This window comes from Ranitomeya variabilis, chromosome 1, assembly GCF_051348905.1.
Source record: "Ranitomeya variabilis isolate aRanVar5 chromosome 1, aRanVar5.hap1, whole genome shotgun sequence".
In the NCBI taxonomy this organism is placed as follows: Eukaryota; Metazoa; Chordata; class Amphibia; order Anura; family Dendrobatidae; genus Ranitomeya; species Ranitomeya variabilis.
In genome coordinates, this window is record NC_135232.1 from 1125320876 (window position 1) to 1125340164 (window position 19289).

Below are 19289 nucleotides of genomic sequence, written 5' to 3' on the forward strand. Positions count from 1 at the left end.
AACAAGCATTTAACCAAAAGCTGATCCATAAAAGTTTACCGGTCTGCGGTCATTTTGTGAAGCTCAATGATTTATGTCAACGGATCGTTAGAGTACAAGGTTTGTTGTGAAATCAGAGCAAATCACATTTTGAGGATTTTTTTTCAGTTCTCCAAGTAGTCTAGTTTCCTCATGTTTCCAGGAATTGTTCAACCAGAGGTAAGTTTCCCGAACCAAACTCAAAAGGCTCATAAGTCTACATGAAGCCATCAAGTTCTGGGCAGGAGACCTGGGCTTGTTTGTGCTTCATGTTCTGTACTCGTACTGGAACATACAGATGTTTGAATGTGGCACACAATTTTTCTATGACTTTGACCCTAGAATATGATCGGAAAATAGTGAATATATGTCTCGTATTGAATATACATTCTGGTACGTTGACCTTGTGGATATGTCGGTTTTATCAAACAGAGAGATATTTGCAAAGACAGATGGAGCAATTATAATAATTGCATGAGAAGTCGCTACATGCAGCTTCAACAGATGTGCAGGACCATACATTTAGAGAAAATATTTTGCTCAAAGGTTTATCAATGGAAAAATAATGTTGATGTTTATAAATAGAAGTGTAATGGTCGGTCTTCATCGTCAACATTTTTTCATAGATAAAATACTGCATAGAGGGATTTTTTTGAACAAGTCTCTCCAGTTGAAGCTTGCAAACAATGCCGAGAGGTGCCCAACTAGTCAGGCGATATAGTCCATATGGTATTTCTAGGGCAGAATATCTTTTTAATAAGACATGGAGTTTTGTACAAAGAAGGAAGTCTGACCTAATTGTAGACTCTAGGCACCATAAAGAGGAAGTGTGCAACAAGTATAAGGCGAGCAAAGTGTAAAAGGGAGAACACATAAATGGGTCATAACCATAACTGCAACGAGAACTGCAGTATGTTCAACTAGCATTCATCCAAGTCTTCCATGTATGTGCATTTTACGGATTGTGGAGTAGAAAAAATGACTTTGATATACTTTATACTTTATATTTTGTGATGTTTATCAAAGGGACAGCCAACATGATCTGTAAGAAAAGGCAAATCATGTTAAATACTAGATTCTCCTGCTGGGTTGGAGATGGCCTAGGAACAAAAGACTACTTTTTCAATTAACTCAGTTGAAATAATAGGATTCTTCATTGGAAAGTCAACACCTACGGCCAACTTTAAGATCTTACAGAAAAGGGCATAACTATAGTGGTGCTAAGTTAGCAGTTCCACTTGGACATGGATGCCTCGAGGACTAGTATTAAAAATAGTACAAGATAAATTAAATCACTGTTGAAAGGTTTGAATTATGTCCCAGGGACTTCAAATATTTATTAAATGGGTAGTCTTGTATTAAAGAAAGTATGACTAACATAAGTAAATGTTCCAAATGTTCCATCCTCTTCAGCTCCGGTGGTTCTCACCGGTTCTTGTTTACATCGTTGGTGATGTGCTGTAAAGTACATGCACTTTACCATTGTGGTAATGCTAGCAAACGTGGTACAAGACCTCTCAGTCTTTTCAATGGCTGTAGATGTCAAATGGATGTACATGTGCATCATCATTGCTTCAAGGAAGTAAACAAAGACCGGGGAGGTCCACCGGAGGATCAGCACCGCAGCAATCTGAACAAGTAAGTTCTGGCCAACTCATTCCACATGAATTAAACTCAGACCTAATAATTTTACATAGCAGGATCACATTAAAATAGTATAAAAAAGACCACATGATTGTAGACAACAGAGTTTTTTGAATCATCAGAACCATCAAGTAATTCATATTGTCTAGAAAAATAAAGAGGAATCTAGAATGTAAAATTAGTGCGCCAATAATCCACTCTCTGCTTTTCCTACCGTATTTTAGTGGACAAACTCTTTTTTGAAGAGTAACAAAGTCCTGGATGTATTATAAATAAGAAGCAAATTCATCATAAACGGTGACATAAAACACTAAAAAACAAATGTACATACAATTTGAGGGAATTTATGACTTTATTGAGTTACTGGGTACAAAGCCATGGTCGGCACCTCTAGTCCAAGCTGCTGAATATCTACATTTTGCTTTTAAGCTGCCACATTATTAAGTTTTCCAAATGGTTGTGTTAAAATGGAAACCCCACGTACACACTGGTGGCAGCCATTGAACTAATATTCGTTTAGCCTCTAGACTAGTGACATCGACTGATTAATTGGACAAGTAGACTGCAAAAAAAAAATGGATGCCACCACTGCATGTCGTGTACAAATCCAATTCCGTGGCCAAACGTCAAAACTAATAATACAGGCCATGTCATCTCAATGTGCTTCACACACGCCAATACATAGAGTCAGCTAGCTGTTAGGTCATCAGTTCTGGGGAGTGGGGACTAATTAGTAACATATTAGATAACACTTTGTAACACAGAGAACAGAATACACAATAATAAGTGATAAGCTTTAGGTTAAGGTTACTAATTGATACTTAAAAAGCCACATACTATCACGAGGATGTACGCTTATCATCTGGGCCACACATTTAGGCATATTTGCTAGGCATAGATTGCACTAAACAAAAGCATTACAAGCTGAATGATCTACCATAAGTCTTTCGTCTCTTACCAAAGATACCTGCCAACCTAATGGTTACTGCATGCATTTCACGCTCCCTTTTTCTTGCATTTATTTATTTATTTATTTTAAGTCCTCTGTTAATTGAATGCTCATCTGGATCTAAAGCTTAAAAAGGGGCCGGAGAAGGGCAAAAACTTTTTACCCTTTTAATTCTAATTTTACCAGCGTTCAATGGGCTTCCTCTAATATGGATCTTAACTCCAATAAAATCTGGGAATAGCATGCAAAAACGGACACTGCTGAGGTTGAGTTCATGCCAGACGCATACAAGTCGGCAGGTAAGCATACAAAATGACTTCTTTAAAAAAAAATATCTTGTTAGTAAAGCCTAGAGTTCTAGAATGAATCCATTGCTTTAAATTCACTAAGAGCCTGGACTGGCGAGATGTGCTTCTTTTGGGATCCTCTTCTTACTCGGGTCTGGTATTCTTCTGGTTTTTCCCTTTTTACTAGTGGCTTCTTCTCTGGAGCCTTCATCTTCCAAGATACAACGGGAGAGTTGACCGCTGCCGTGCCGTAGATCTTCTGGTACTTGGTTGAGGCTACGTAGGAGGCCTTCACGGTGAGCACAACGGCATTCATCAAATTTTTGGCAGCCTGAATAAGGGATGTGGCACTGTCCAACTGCAAGGAAAAATACACAAATGGGTCATTTTTTTAGATTCATTACGAGCTGTTTCTCCATCTATGAAGAAATTAAATATAAATACAGATGGAACAGGTTTACACCTACGATACAAGGCAAAAGTTGTGGTCAAAAAGTTTAAAAGATATTTAATAAAAGCCTTCCATGTTAGTAAGATCAGAACTGGTTTGGAGTCGAATTATGATCCCTGGTTACCTGAATTTATTTGGAAATAATAGAAAGTGGAAGAACATGACCATCTTCAAACCTCATTATAAATAGGAAATATGTAGAAATAAGAAAGACCGCAACCTAAACCTCTTCTCTATCCTCTACTTCCTCTATCCGATCCTGTTCACTATTTTTGACTGTTGAGTTAAAGATAACAAGTCACCAGAACCCCATTTTTATGACCAATGGTGGTCACAATTGTTTGATCTCACACCCAAACAAATATTTAGAATTCATAATAAATATTATCGCTGTTATGGTGATGGCACGGGAGGTGAGTATAGGCTTTATTATTTTATCGGGGCCAAACATTTCGTTTAAGGAGGGGTTATCCTAGTAGTGGGAAATTTCTTTAAGTTATTAATGAATTAATGCATCAACAAATAAATAAATCCAATTAATAAGTAATTGCTGTAAGTAAGGTTGGTTTATGCAATTCCTTAGGGGGATCAATATTGTATGAGGTTCTAGATTCTAGCAGCTCCTTTGCTTCTCCAGTCCCAATCTTATTTCTTATTGTCTAAACTTTCACATATCTGGATTTTAAAATGTAATTTTATGCATTTGCAAATACAGTAGAAACATGATATCCGGTGATGTTTTACCCTTTAGGCCACGGTTAATACACTTTACCAATGATTTAAGAGGAGAAAGCTAAGAAGAACAAGATATTACAACTTTCTATGTATGGGAAACAGAAGCATTTGGTTAAGAGCAATGCAGCAAATATGACGACAGCCATTTTGAATGCCGGCTTTTATGTAGACGTATTACTTAAAGAAAGCCATAAAATACAAAAAGCGGAGAACAAAACATGCATCATTTAATTAATATCAAATATCCACAACATAAACCAGAAATTAAACAAGAGCGTCTCCGGCCAAAGCAAGAAATATACGTTGACCATAAACTTGCTGCTTTTAGATCCATCAACCCGCTGCGCAAGGAGGCAATTTATTACCGATAGCTGTCATATTCTTGTATGATCCACCGGCTCGTCTGAGCTTTCAGCCAACAGATTTGTGATGGTGCATTTAATATATCCGGAAACCACGGCAGCATACAAATAGTGAAATGTATTATGTTGGCTGAAAACCCAGAATAAATAGTCAAATTAAAGTGATTTTCCCCAAGTCTTGGTTATAATAAAAACAAGTAAAAAAGAAATACAAGTGGAGCTGAGAAAATATGCTTAATGGGAGAGACCAGCCTGACACTGTTGGTAGATTTTCCCAAGATTATCGACTCCAAACTTTCCAGGATTATTCTAAGGATCACCAGGATGAGGAGGTGAGCTGTGATATCATTGATTGTGTATGGTAGATCCTATGTTTTCTACTGTACATAGAGGTGTTATCTTATCAGTCATTGTACAGTCGGAGGAGGTGACCTGTGACATCATCTACTGTGAGTGGTGGATCCTGTGTTATCTACTGTATATAGAGGTGTTATCAGTCATTGTACAGGAGGAGGAGGTGAGCTGTGATATCACCTATTGTGAATGGTGGATTCTGTGTTATCTACTGTATATAGAGGTGTTATCAGTCATTGTACAGGAGGAGGAGGTGAGCTGTGACATTACCTATTGTGAATGGTGGATCCTGTGTTATCTACTGTATATACAGGTGTTATCAGTTATTGTACAGGAGGAGGAGGTGAGCTGTGATATCACCTATTGTGAATGGTTGATCCTGTGTTATCTACTGTATATAGAGGTGTTATCAGTCATTGTACAGGAGGAGGAGGTGAGCTGTGACATTACCTATTGTGAATGGTGGATCCTGTGTTATCTACTGTATATACAGGTGTTATCAGTTATTGTACAGGAGGGGGAGGTGAGCTGTGACATCACCTATTATGAATGGTGGATCCTGTGTTATCTACTGTATATAGAGGTGTTATCAGTCATTGCACAGGAGGAGGAGGTGAGCTGTGACATCACCTATTGTGAATGATGGATCATGTGTTATCTACTGTATATAGAGGTGTTATCAGTCATTGTACAGGAGAAGGAGGTGAGCTGTGACATCACGTATTGTGAATGATGGATCATGTGTTATCTACTGTATATAGAGGTGTTATCAGTCATTATATAGGAGGAGGAGGTGAGCTGTGACATCACCTATTGTGAATGATGGATCATGTGTTATCTACTGTATATAGAGGTGTTATCAGTCATTGTACAGGAGAAGGAGGTGAGCTGTGACATCACCTATTGTGAATGATGGATCATGTGTTATCTACTGTATATAGAGGTGTTATCAGTCATTATACAGGAGGAGGAGGTGAGCTGTGACATCACGTATTGTGAATGGTGGATCCTGTGTTATCAGTCATTGTACAGGAGGAGGAGGTGAGCAGTGACATCACCTATTGTGAATGGCGGATCCTGTGTTATCTACTGTATATAGAGGTGTTGTCAGTCATTGTACAGGAGGCAGAGGTGAGCTGTGACATCACGTATTGTGAATGGTGGATCCTGTGTTATCTACTGCAGGGGTGTCAAACTGCATTCCTCGAGGGCCTCAAACCATGCGTGTTTTCAAGATTTCCTTCTCATTGCACAAGGTGCTGGAAACATTCTGTGCAGGTGATTAAATGATCACCTGTGCAATACAAGGAAATCCTGAAAACATGACCTGTTTGCAGCCCTTGAGGAATGCAGTTTGTCACCCCTGATCTACTGTATATAGAGGTGTTACCAGTCATTGTACAGGAGGAGGAGGTGAGCTGTGACATCACCTATTGTGAATGGTGGATCCTGTGTTATCTACTGTATATAGAGGTTTTATCAATTACTGTATAAGAGGAGGAGGTGAGCTGCAAGAAACATTCTGTAAATGGTGGATCCTGTGTTATCTACTGTACCGATTTGTTACACGTACTTATAATCAAGTTTGTTATGATAATGAGACAGTTGAAATGTTTTCTCTGCACATCAGGAATTGCTATTGACAATTTTTATTGAGAATTGAAAAAAGCAGCAAAACATAAAAATCCTGATTTAAATATTACAGTAGGTCATTTTCTGATTACACATTAAATGTTAAAAAGGCCAATTACATACAACCCAATAACGCAGCTTCTACCCTAGCGTTCACTGCCAGTGATATGGTTTTTACTGTGGAACTAAGTTGCAGTAATTCAATGACATCCCAAGATGGCAACATCTGTGGAGGGGCCAAAAGACATTTGTTGGGAAACACTGAATCCTACATAGTTGCTGACACTACAGTGATGAGAGGAATTGTTGGTATGAGACAAATTGGGTTTAAATTTCAGCTAAATAGAAAAAGTGTAGGGCCAGGTGATAGCATCGGAACAGTGAAAAAATATTGCATTGGTAGCAATTATTTCTAGACCTGGTCAATAGCAACTCTTCATCAACATTACAGGTTTTAAACCTTTACTTCTGTGCAATTATTCATAATATGGTTGGTGAGCCCTATTTTAGATTTACATTGAAGCCCAAAACCGTCAGGGACCGATAGGTTAGACCTGAAAAGTTGACGTTGCTATTGGTTGGTGTTTAAGAGCCCAGTTATATCTGAGAGTTTTCTGGTCTTTTCCGGTGGTCCATCTGACTTAATGGAGCTGGAAAGTTGTGCTTTTTTTTGGCAGGGACAGGACTTCAGGGCTACCAGTGGGTTGTTTGTGAAGAAGCTATATACTTAGTATAGAGGTGTGGTGGACTGATGACTGGGGATGAGCCCACCTGTAAATGTTTGAGTTTGTTAGCTTCGACCAAACTTCTATCCAAAGTTTGGTTTGGGTACCAGAACTCTACCCAAACTTGAACCACACAGAAGTTAATGGTGACCAAACTTTAGTGCTGGAAAAGGGCTGTAAAATGGTCATAGTAAGGTATAGGGATCTATTTATTTCCTCATGGAACTCCAAAGACTAAAATGGACTACTGGGAGAAGTCGTTGTTCAGAATTCAGCACCGGGTGTCCGGTACGAACCCCGAACTTTACAGTTTCGGTTCGCTCATCTCTAGTTACGACAGTCAACTGCATACCAAATTTTGGGCTTTGTCCAAGATTAGTCAAACATTGCTCCTCTCATCTAGATAAAGAGCCAAATTTGTCCATGAGCTATATATTGTAATGAAGCTTAGGTCCAGTAGAGTGATTGAAGCTGACCTGTAACGTCATGCAAAACATGTGGAAAAGCGTTGCGAAAGAAATAGCCATGTTTTTCTAATCTCTTCAACCCTATGCAACCCAATCAGAAAAAATGCCTTTGGTAATTTGTGTGATTTTCCTACATTTTTCCGTTTTATTTTTACTTCTCTACTGAATTGTACTGTTTCGATCTTCCAGTCTGATCCTCACTTCTGTACTGGGCATCCTTTTCTCGGCATCCTGAGCACCACTTACTAAGCCCCGCGATGCCATGGAAGACAGACCAGCACCGTTAATCGAAATGGTCAAATATATGTAGAAAAGTTTTTCTTTTTTTTCTGAGAGGCTTTGGATGTATTTATTTCATTAAATCAGACAAATAAATTAGAATACACACATAATAGATATAATATTCCATATGTACATACTTTACCAGTAACCTCAATAAAAGTTCTAGAATTATGATAAATATAGTGTCAGTGAAGGGTACAGGAGCAAGAATTTCCAGCACATTAAAGAGATGACAAAGGACACTCGACATTTCCATATTAAGTGGAGCAGTGACACAGATCTAACTATGGTAATGTTATTTATATACTCGGGGATACATGTAATACTGTGTCAAGTCCTATATATCAGGCACTGACAAATATATATTAAGTATAAGCAGTGATACAAAGTGGCACAATCTACACATGACAGTCTGGCCTACCAATAAAGTGATGGCCTAAATAAGCACAAAAAGACTTTGTAACGTTCCTTTGAATAAAAGGGAAGTGAAAGCCCTGCAGCAATAACGGGGGTCTCTAATTGGCGGAGTGACTTTGTCGTAGGAAAGCGCATTTTATGCAGTGTGAAAATATGAGCAATGCTGCAGAATGCCGTATGTATTTATTTAGATGGGGTGTTAGCAGTTTATGGATTTATGTGCCATATAAATTATATTTTTGTTTCCAATGTAAATTTAAATAGATATTTGACACTGATGACAAAGTGATTTACATGTCATCAATAGCTGTTCGGTGGGTGTATGACCTGATCTGTTTAAAATAAGTAATTACTGATGTTTATTGTAGAATCATTATTATGACAGATACAAGATAGATAGATAGATAGATAGATAGATAGATAGATAGATTATTCAAAATGGCCCATGTGATCCATGAATTTGGCAAAAAGTCAAAAATGGGTTTTGCTCCTGTCGTGAACTGTTCTTGCTACTTTTGCCACCAAACATAGCAAGTTGACACCAAAAGCTGCTTAATTTGTGCCAACATACTTGCTTATTGAAAAATACACCAAGAAAATGTGAATGGGGAAGAGGAGTGAAACTGCGCCAAATTTAGTGACTTTGAACACAGTACCTACTGTCAAATATGGTGGAGGCTAAAAAATGTTTTGGGGGTGTTTTACTGCCTCTGGAGCTACCTGCCATGACTGTGTACAAGGCATCATGAAATCTGAAGATTACCAAAGGATTTTGGGTAGCAATGTAGTGCCAAATGACAGAAAGGTGGGTTTGTGTGCTAGATCATGGATCTTCCAGCAGGACAATGACCCCAAACACATTTCAAGAAGCAGTGAGATATGGGTGAAAACAAAGCACTGAAGAGTTCTGAACAGCCATTGAGCACCTTAAAATTGCTGTTGGGAGAAGGCACTCTTTAAAGGGAACCTGTAACCCCCAAAATCGAAGGTGAGCTAAGTCCACCGGCATGAGGGGCTTATCTACAGCATTCTGTAATGCAGTAGATAAGCCCCGGATGTATCCTGAAAGATGAGAAAAAGAGGTTAGATTATACTCACCCAGGGGCGTTCCCGCTGCGGTCTGGTCCGATGGGTGTTGCGGTCCGGTCCAGCACCTCCCATCTTCTTACGATGACGTCCTCTTCTGGTCTTCACGCTGCGGTTCTGGCGCAGGCATACTTTGTCTGTCCTGTTGAGGGCAGAGCAAAGTACTGCAGTGCGCAGGCCCCGGGAAAGGTCAGAGAGGCCCGCCATCTGCGCACTGCAGTACTTTGCTTTGCCCTCAACAGGGCAGACAAAGTATGCCTGCACCGGAGTCGCAGCATGAAGAGGACGTCATCGTAAGAAGATGGGAGGCCATGGACCGGATCGTGAGGCCCATCAGATCGGACCGCCCGCCCAGGTGAGTATGACATAACCTCTTTTTCTCATCTTTCAAGTTACATTGGGGGCTTATCTACAGCATTCCAGAATGGGGTTTGCTGTAAAATTATGCCCAGTTTGCTTTTTTCTCAGCTTTTTTGTGGTGTTCCAATACACACAAAGGAAATAAATGTATATAAGAAAACACGTGTAATTGCAATAATTTTTTTGGAGAAATACTTCTCTTCCTGGAGCAATTTTCAGGGTGCCAACAATTTCGGCTATGCCTGTGCACCACAGATCTATAGGTGTTTGCACGGGAAAGTACAGTAATGAAAAGCTGAAGCACAGGAGAACTGCAACACTAGAGTATGAGGGAAAGTGCTGTGGGGACATAATACTGTGTTTAAGGGGCAGTGGAGGCATTATATGCTTGGGGGAATTCTATTGTAGGCCATGATACTGTATGGCTGGCACTGTAGGGGCATAATATTGTATACTGAAGCCCCTTGGGGTCATCTTACTGTGCAAAGTGAACACTGAGAGCATCATACTGTGCATCGGCATACTTTGAGGCCATCAAAGGGTAACTGTGTAGGAATACTAATGGGCTTTGCTAGAAGAAATATTTTAGTGTTGGCACATATAGACTGGGTGAGGTAAGGGTTCTAAATTAAAAATTGTAAAATAAATGAAATAAGTGTAAAATAAGATGTCAGTATGTTTCCCTTTTTCAGTCCCTCAATCAGTCTTTCAAAGTTGGGAGGTGTGAGTGTGGATGGTGTGGGTGCAAATCCATTGGTGTTAAAGTGGTGAGGCGAGATCAGGCGCACCAGGAAAATTTGTCAGACCAGAGAAAGTTCCATTGTTGTGCACCTGTTATCTCTCTATCATGACTGACATGATATTAGGATGTGGCCACAGTTACAAACTCTCTAAATGTTCATTAGTACCTTGTGATTAAAGCTGATGGAGGCCCTGGATGCTGGACCCCACTGATCTCATACTGATGACCCTAGATTGGGATCCTGGACACTATCCTCAATACAAACTTCTGTTCTGGGGTATGATACCTAAGTATTTTATACATTAGGCTGTGAAATCTATATCGGGATGCCGGCTAAATTCCCATTAACTTTTCTAATATATACGTTTTTTGTTTGTATGTATTTTTGATATTTTCAATGAATAAAAAAATAATGTTTTTGGATAATTTTTGGATAATATGAGAGTCTCTTTCTCTATTGGATTACTTGGTGTATTTTCATAATCTAAGAAAGAAAAAGGCCAAGTAGGTTGACTTTACAGAGGACAAACATAAAGTATGGGGAATTGTATGCAAATGATCTCTGTCCCAGAATCCTCTGCTTCTTGATAGCAGTTGGTAATTTGCACACTGACCCATGGGAATAACGGAGGACCCTCCCCGACCAAAGTCATTGTTTCAACAAATAATTCTTTATGCACAAATTGAAAAAAAAAGATCTGAATGTAATATAAATGCAAATCACACTTTTATATATTATTTATCTGACTGGAAAACTTTGATATTTCTGCATACGTCGGTTGGGTATTTCAGGCGCAGTGCAATGGCCGATGACACGTTCTGGTGCCCGAGTCTCTGCGGCCTCCCAGACTGAAAGCTTCTGATAGAAGTGTTGTATGTGTGTGATAGGCCTTATATAATGATACAATTCATTATGTGGATTTGTACGTTTACATCGCACCAAGAGGAGGCCACAATCCGCTAGAAACAATAATAATTGCATTCATGTTCATTCTTCTCATACTGCATCTAAAAATAAAATCCATGGAGAGAACATATTTGCATTTCTTTTTATTCCAGTGCAACATGGAAATAAAATGTTCTGTTTACAGCAGTAAATGGAGGTGACGGGAAGTCATGGAAATGAAATGTCACTTGTAAAGTGTCTCTTCAGGGGAAAGTATACAGTATATAAGTGTAAGGTGGATGAATAGGAGGATGGATAGATGGATGGCTCAATGGGTGAGCGGATGATAGATGGATGGATGCATGGATGGATGCATGGATGGATGGATGATAGATGGATGGATGGGTGAGCAGATGGATGGAAAGATGGATGGATGAGTGGGTGGGTGAGTGGCTGGATGATGGATGGATGGATGCATGGATGGATGATAGATGGATGAATGGGAGGATGGATAGATGGATGGCTAGATGGGTGAGCGGATGATAGATGGATGGATGCATGGATGGATGCATGGATGGATGATGGATGGTTGATGGATGGGTGCATGGATGGATGGATGATAGATGGATGGATTGGTGAGCAGATGGATGGATGAGTGGGTGGGTGAGTGGCTGGATGATGGATGGATTGATGGATGAAGGATATATTGATAGATGAGTGAGCAGATGGATTGATGATGGATGGATGGATGGATGGACGGGTGGGTGAGTGGTTGGATGATGGATGGGTGGATGATGGATGGATGTATAATGACCAGGCCGAATGTTCCCTGATATCCTCCCCCACATGGTGTCCGCAGCTGAAGGAATTATGACACACATCGGTATCGGGGATAATGGTTGCTTTTACTTCAGCAGGAACGGTAATTACAACTTGGAACAAATAAGGAACAGTCTCTCATGGGTAGTCCATGACAATTACAGTTCTCACTAAGATGGTGAGATGTGATTGGGGTCTGGAGCTTTAAGAGCACTTGACAGTGTCTTTTGGTAGTTTACGGAAGGAAGAGGTTACAGACCTGTACTCGGGGTTAACTCCACAGTGTGTCACGGCACGTGCACAAGTACTTATAGGTGAATGTAAAAACTGAGGTGATTCCAGTCAGAAAGACTTTAGAATGATGTCCGTAGAGGTTTTAGAGGGAACCCAGGCTCTTAGGCCTGCAGGAGATCTTGTAATGAAAACAGCCTCCACGTGTGTTCTGCTCTCCCTGAGGGCATCCCTCAGACTAACGAACATTCTAGACTTGCCTGGAAAACAGCTCCTCCTATTGACCATGTGACTAGGAGCTGGCCAATAGGTCACCGGATTCACATCTCAGATCCTTACAAAACAATAATTGAGTCATTGTGCACTTTCACCATTAGATGACTCCAGAACACAGGAAATGAGAAATGCATAGCATCTAAAATGGAGGTGACTAGAAATGGAGAATCGCAACTCACAAATGCAGGGGATAAAGTACAGGGGCAGTTAGAGAGTGAGCTGTAGTGTACAGAAGCTACTCACAATGCAGGGGAGGACACACTACAGATGGATGACAGATGGATGGGTGAGAAGATGGATGGATGGGAGAGTGGGTAGTTGAGTGTATGGATGGATGGATTATGAATGGATGGATGGATGGATGGGTAGATGGACACTGTGGACAATAACTCTTGGTGAACAGACAAATTGTACGATTCATTCTTGATGAGGCAAAACATTGCTATTTTTCACATGGGCCAATAAACCACTACTTTTTTGCATCTGAACTGTTTGCAGTGTTACCTACATTGTTTGTTTTTATCTAGACAGATAGACAGACAGGTAGATAGATAGATAGATAGATAGATAGATAGATAGATAGATACAATCAGGATCCCAGGGCTCTAGTGAAATATCTTTTAGAATCTTTTGATGTAATGTATACAAATAACAACCCAACTTGCTCCTTAACCCTTGTCAGGCTGCATAATTTTACAACCTTAACAGGCTGCATAGGTACAATTGTACCTTCACATATACCTCCACTGTGGGAAGACTTTACTTGGTTTCAGAAACTAAAGTTCATTCAGCTACAAATGTTATGCTGATATCTATTGTTCAGTGTTGTTACTGGTCACTTATGTTGCTGTCAATTAAGTTAATTCAAACTGGGAGTGGCTTCTACTTGTCTTCCTGCCTCCCTCCTCTCATTAGCCATTTTGCTGTTCATCTCATTGCTGTGAGCACACATTTCTAGGCTTGTGAAGTCTTCAATTTCTTGGAAACGAAGGTAGGAAAGTCTCACAGCATCTAACAGCCAGTTATACCTTTATTCTCATTATGTGGGGACAGAACAGTCAAATTGTCTTTCAGCCTGGACTTGGCTTACATATATTTTGTATGAAACTTATCACTATAGGTATAATTTTTATACGAAAAATGGATAATAATTAGTATCTACATATTGTTTTACGATGTTTTATTTATATTCAGCACAAAATACGAAGCCAAAATTCATCTAGCAAGTCATCATGAGTGATAGTAATGCTGGATCTAGTTTCCGCCATAATCCAAGAAAACGTGTTTGCAGGTTAATATAATTTTGTGAAAAGCCAATAATGTAGTATTTCGGAAAATTATTTATTTTACATTTTTTCATATTTACAGATTTACGTCTGACGAAATAATGCGAATGCTAGAAGAATCTGATTCTGAGCATGAGGATGAACCATATGTTGCATCTGATGATGAAAACTATGTACCACAAGTGGATGTTACTGAAGAAGATTCAGACATTGAACAAGAAATGGTCATAGAGCATGAAAATGAATACGAATCAGACGAAAGTGTTGAGGATGATTCTGTGCCTCAAAGTGCAGGCGACATTTGGACTGCTAAGGATGAAACTCAATGGTGCAGTAATCCACTGCCAAATGCACAAACAAAATCTCGTAATGTCCTACGACAAAGAGGTGGCCCTGCAGCAATCAGCAACCTATATACAGCAAAAGAGCTATTCAAGTCCATCATGACTCCCGAGATGTGTGACATCATATTACGGGAAACGAATCGAAAGGCCAAGAGAGTTTGTGATGCTTACAACAACAAACTGGTACAACGTTTTCCTGATTCTTCCAAACGGCCACCACAAAAAACATTCAAGCAATTTACTGAAACTGAACTTCATGCATTTTTGGGCATACTGATTGCTGCTGGTGTGCACAGAGCCAACAAAGAGAATCTGGAGGAAATGTGGAATGTTGCTGCTCTGCCTCTTATACGTGCAGCCATGTCTCGTGACCGCTTCAAGATGATACTCAGATTTATCAGGTTTGACAACGAAAATACACGTGCAGAACGTGTGCAAACAGATAAAGCTGCACCAATACGGGACATCTGGACAATGCTGAACAGTAATCTGGAGAGAGCCTACAAGCCATATCATTGTATCACCGTCGACGAGCAATTATTTCCATTTAGAGGTCATACTAAATTTACCCAGTATATACCTTCAAAACCAGCTAAATATGGCATAAAGATTTTCTGGGCTTGTGACTCATCAAATGCCTACACTTTACAAGGTCAGCTCTACACTGGGAAACCAACTGATGGTCCTCGACAAGTAAACATTGGAGAACGAACAGTATTGGACCTAGTGAGCTCGTATAAAGGCTCTGGAAGAAATGTCACCACCGATAACTTCTTTACAACCATGGAACTAGCTAAGGTATTGAACTCCTGGAACATGACACTAGTTGGTACAGTGAGAAAAAACAAAAGGTTCCTACCTAACAACATGCAGCCTGCCAAAGAAAGGCCTGTAAACTCGACAAATTTTGCCTACAATCATGATGCAACCGTCTGTTCATATGTACCAAAGAAGAACAAATCAGTCGTGCTTCTATCATCTATGCACATGACGGGAGAAGTTGAAGAGACACTAGCAGCCAAGCCAGAGATAATAAAATACTACAACATAACAAAAGGTGGCGTTGATGTTATGGATAAAATGTTGGGAGAGTACACTGTGAAACGACGAACATCACGTTGGACTTTGGCATTTTTCTACAATATGATTGATGTCAGTGGGTTAGCATCCTACATCATCTACAGAGAACACAATCCAAGCTTCAGGGCAAAGGATCAACGAAGAAAGTTCCTGAAAGATCTCGCAAATCAGCTGTGTATGATTGCAATTGAAGATCGTAGTACAAACAAAATGATAATGAGAAACCATTTTCTTCGAGGTGCAGTAGAAATGGTGCTTGGACGATGCATTGTGGTAGCATCGCAGCCAGCAGCTGGCCCCAACATACCTCATGGTAGTCGTGGACCCTCCCCTGTTGTTGGTAGTTGCTATGTCTGCAGAGACCTGAGGCGAAAACAACGCAAGACTAGAAAGTCTTGTGTGGTTTGTGTGAAACCCATTTGCGATGAACACTCTGTAGCAAAGCCAACATGCATTACTTGCAAAGAAAATCAATAAAAAAAAGTTTCTTACATTTTCTTTTATAATGTAAATGAACAGTTTTTTACTTGTTTATAATAGTTAAATAGCATTATCATTAAAAAAAAATTTATGCTTTTTCCCTTGCATTATCTTCATTCAAAATATATGAGGTACATTTGTACCTATGCAGCTTGTTATGGATGCAAAAAGATCTCGACCCCTTATCTCGGAAGCGGGTGGAGATATTTTATTGAAATTTGGCCAATATATTCTGGACCAAAAATGTAGAGATGTCACGAAATTTCAGCCCTCTACGTCTTTTCAAAAAAAAGTTATTGCAATTTTAAAACGGAATAGTTACAATTGTACCTATTCAGCCGGATAAGGGTTAAAGGGTTTGAGCCAAGACTGGATGATATTCGGAACAACCTCCATTTCTTTTCACAGTCAGAAGTGTTTTTAGACCACAGAGCAGCATTGCAACAAATCTTTGTTCTCTGCTGTTGATTTAATTGCACTAAAAATTTAACCCACAACATCATGCACCATGGTTGACCACTCTATCAAGGAGGTAAAGTGGATGGCAGCTTTAATTCCAATGGCAAAAACACTGTTCTAGACATCAAACATGGCATTGATGACAATGTTAAAACTATAACTCCGTGATCAATATTAGATGTCATAGGTGAACCAGGGATCACAACAATTTTCCAATGTGTCCGCAGAACATGCAATCTGGACAGAGGCCTGATGTTATTTCTGCAGGAGCGTCCTTACCTGCCTATTCCAGGAATCAACAATCAACAGCAGGGGTGTGATTACAGAAAGTCACATCTGCTTGTCCACAACCAACGTGGGGAAGCTAACAATTATTAAAATAAACCAGCTTTTTGTCAGTTTCATAGCAAAAAAGTGATAATATGTGGAGGGAAAGATAATTACTGGTAGGTAGACTGAACGTCTCCAGTCCATACAAAGGACATCATATGGCACAATGGAAATGCAACATTTGCTGCCCTATCTATAATAGTCTGATATCCAAACACCGCAAATATACAGTATATCTGTCATTGGGGAACATGATCTCTTTGTTTTTCCATGTTTCACTGTTTTTGACCTTGTGAAATCAAAATAATATCATATGGATATATCATAGTCATGTTTGTTGTATTTAGGATGTTTAAATCATGCTCAGAAATTTAGACAGATCTATCATATTCATCATTTCTCTTGGATCTGACAATGATTTTTTCTGGATCATCTTTTGTAAAAAATCTCATCCACACCCTTTTTGCTCCTACTAGTAACACGCGATAAAGATGGTTGATATTGCTTTCAAATACTTATTATAGAGCCACCTGCTGTTTTTTTCAGTTCCTCAAACAACGTCCTCCTAAGGTGGGAGAGATTGAGCAATAACCATATTTTTCTCTCAACATCTAATTTAGGTGGGATTTGGACAAGCAGTGAAATTATCGGGCCAGTCACATCCTCAAACTTTCTCACATCTTATTCCAGATCAGCACTTCATAGGAGTAAAACGAAGTAGACATTTCTGTACATAAGGTCATATGTTGGAAGTCAGACACATATTACATCTCCTTGTACTGACAGTCAATTGCCAGAGACGTGTGACTGACACAATAGCGGTGACTCAGTCTATCTTATGTTCCAGTCGAGTCAGAAAACCAAATTGTCCCGAAATTTCAGCAGGACTTTAAGTGCTGAACTCCACAGAAGATGATGGGAATTGCGTTATTTTCTGCTAGGCGTAAAAACATTGCATTGATCTATTTGAGACATACATGTGCATGGGGGCACTTGTGCCAAATTTAATAAAGTGCCATATTTTTCAAAATGCAAGACGGGTAAATATGCCATGAATCTTACACTCATCTCTCTTCTCTTCATACAGGTATATTTTTACTTCACCTTCTGTCTTAACTCTTATAAAGCCTGTCTGCACTTCCATCTTTGCAAGCTTTAATTAATGGTACACATTAATTTTCATTTAGCCCTGTATGTTTCTAAGGGTTGTAAGGTTATCTCACTTCTTCAAAGACAACTTTATGCTCCATGTTGGCCCAAGAGCATATTTGTTTGAGCCTGTTTTACGCCAGTCGATTAATTGTTTAACTAGTTAAGTTAACCCCTGTTGTAAGCAGAATTAATTAAAGTGCCATATTTTCAAAGTACAAGGTAGTTAAACATGGCGGATGGACAGAGCAGGAGACAAGTAAGTCATGCAAGCCATTCAAACAAACATGTTTCTAGTTTGCTTATGCCACAAAATGGCTCTACCATATCTATTAGCGTTATCTATGTTCTAGCCTCCAACTCCTGATATCTACTGCCCTTTCACACACTCTTCTTACACCATCCATATCAGTCCCTCTCTCCTCCCCTTTCATATGTATAGCTCACATGCTGTTTTCACATTTTTAATCCACACAGATCCATTCACTCCCACCATACAACACAGGAGATGCTCTCAGAAATCAATCAACCATCTGCTTGCTCTAGTTTCATTTTCCTATTCACAGGAAATATATTACCTAACCTGGGACCTCCCTGTATTAGAAAATTTTACTACTTCTCTCCTACACATAGAAACCCTACTATTTTCAATAATATTATTTGCATGCTTTAACCTGTCTCTTTTATCTGTGCCCTCTAGAACTCCAGGTCAGTGTGCAACAAACTCCTCTAAATCCATGACTTTTTCATTTCATATTCTCCTAACCTTTTGGCTCTTACTGAATTCTGGATCTAGGAGTTGGACATCAGAACTGCTACTGCTCCCTGGTATGATGGCCTATATTTTTCACATGTCCCTAGACCTGAGAACGGACAAGTTGGAGGTGTTGGTCTTCTTTTTTTCAACAAAATGTGCTTTTCAGTTTATCCCCAAAAAACCCTCAGTTATCTTACTGTCTGTTCAGATCCACTCCATCAGATGTTTCTGACTCTTTTCCTTTTGAATTGTATTTTTGTAGTGCCCCCTTCCCCCGGCCAATCCCACAAATTCCTGAAATACATTGCCACCTGACTTCCTCAATTTCTATTCTGTGACATCCCACTCTCATCATGGGGACTTTAACATCCTCATTGCTGTTCAATTCTCAGCATCAGCCACTCATCTTCTATCTATATCTTCCTCTCTCGGCCTTTCACAGCTAATAACTTTCCTACACATGAAGGTGGGAATACTCTGGACCTGGTCTTCTCCCGTCTCTGCTCCCCAAATGATTTTACTATCTCCACTCTCCCACTATCTGACAACCTTCTTTTTTTCTCTGTCAAGAATTGTCACCTCGCTCAGGACACCACTACCTACCACACTTATAGAAATCTATGTGCTATCAAAACCCAGCACATAACAAAGAATTTGTAGTCATCGTTGGCCCCAAACTCC

General features: G+C 39.6%; 1 protein-coding gene across 4 annotated transcripts in view; it reads right to left on the reverse strand.

Annotated features, from left to right (window-relative positions):
- Window positions 1-1999: 1999 nt before the first annotated feature.
- LOC143793370 (catenin alpha-2) overlaps window positions 2000-19289 on the reverse strand; it is a 1050189-nt gene continuing 1032899 nt past the window's right edge. For all 4 annotated transcript variants that reach the window (XM_077280277.1, XM_077280276.1, XM_077280279.1 and 1 more), the window contains one exon: window positions 2000-3256. In XM_077280277.1, coding sequence (XP_077136392.1) covers window positions 2969-3256 — 288 coding nt within the window. In that variant the 3' untranslated portion in view covers window positions 2000-2968. The remainder of the gene's footprint in view (window positions 3257-19289) is intronic.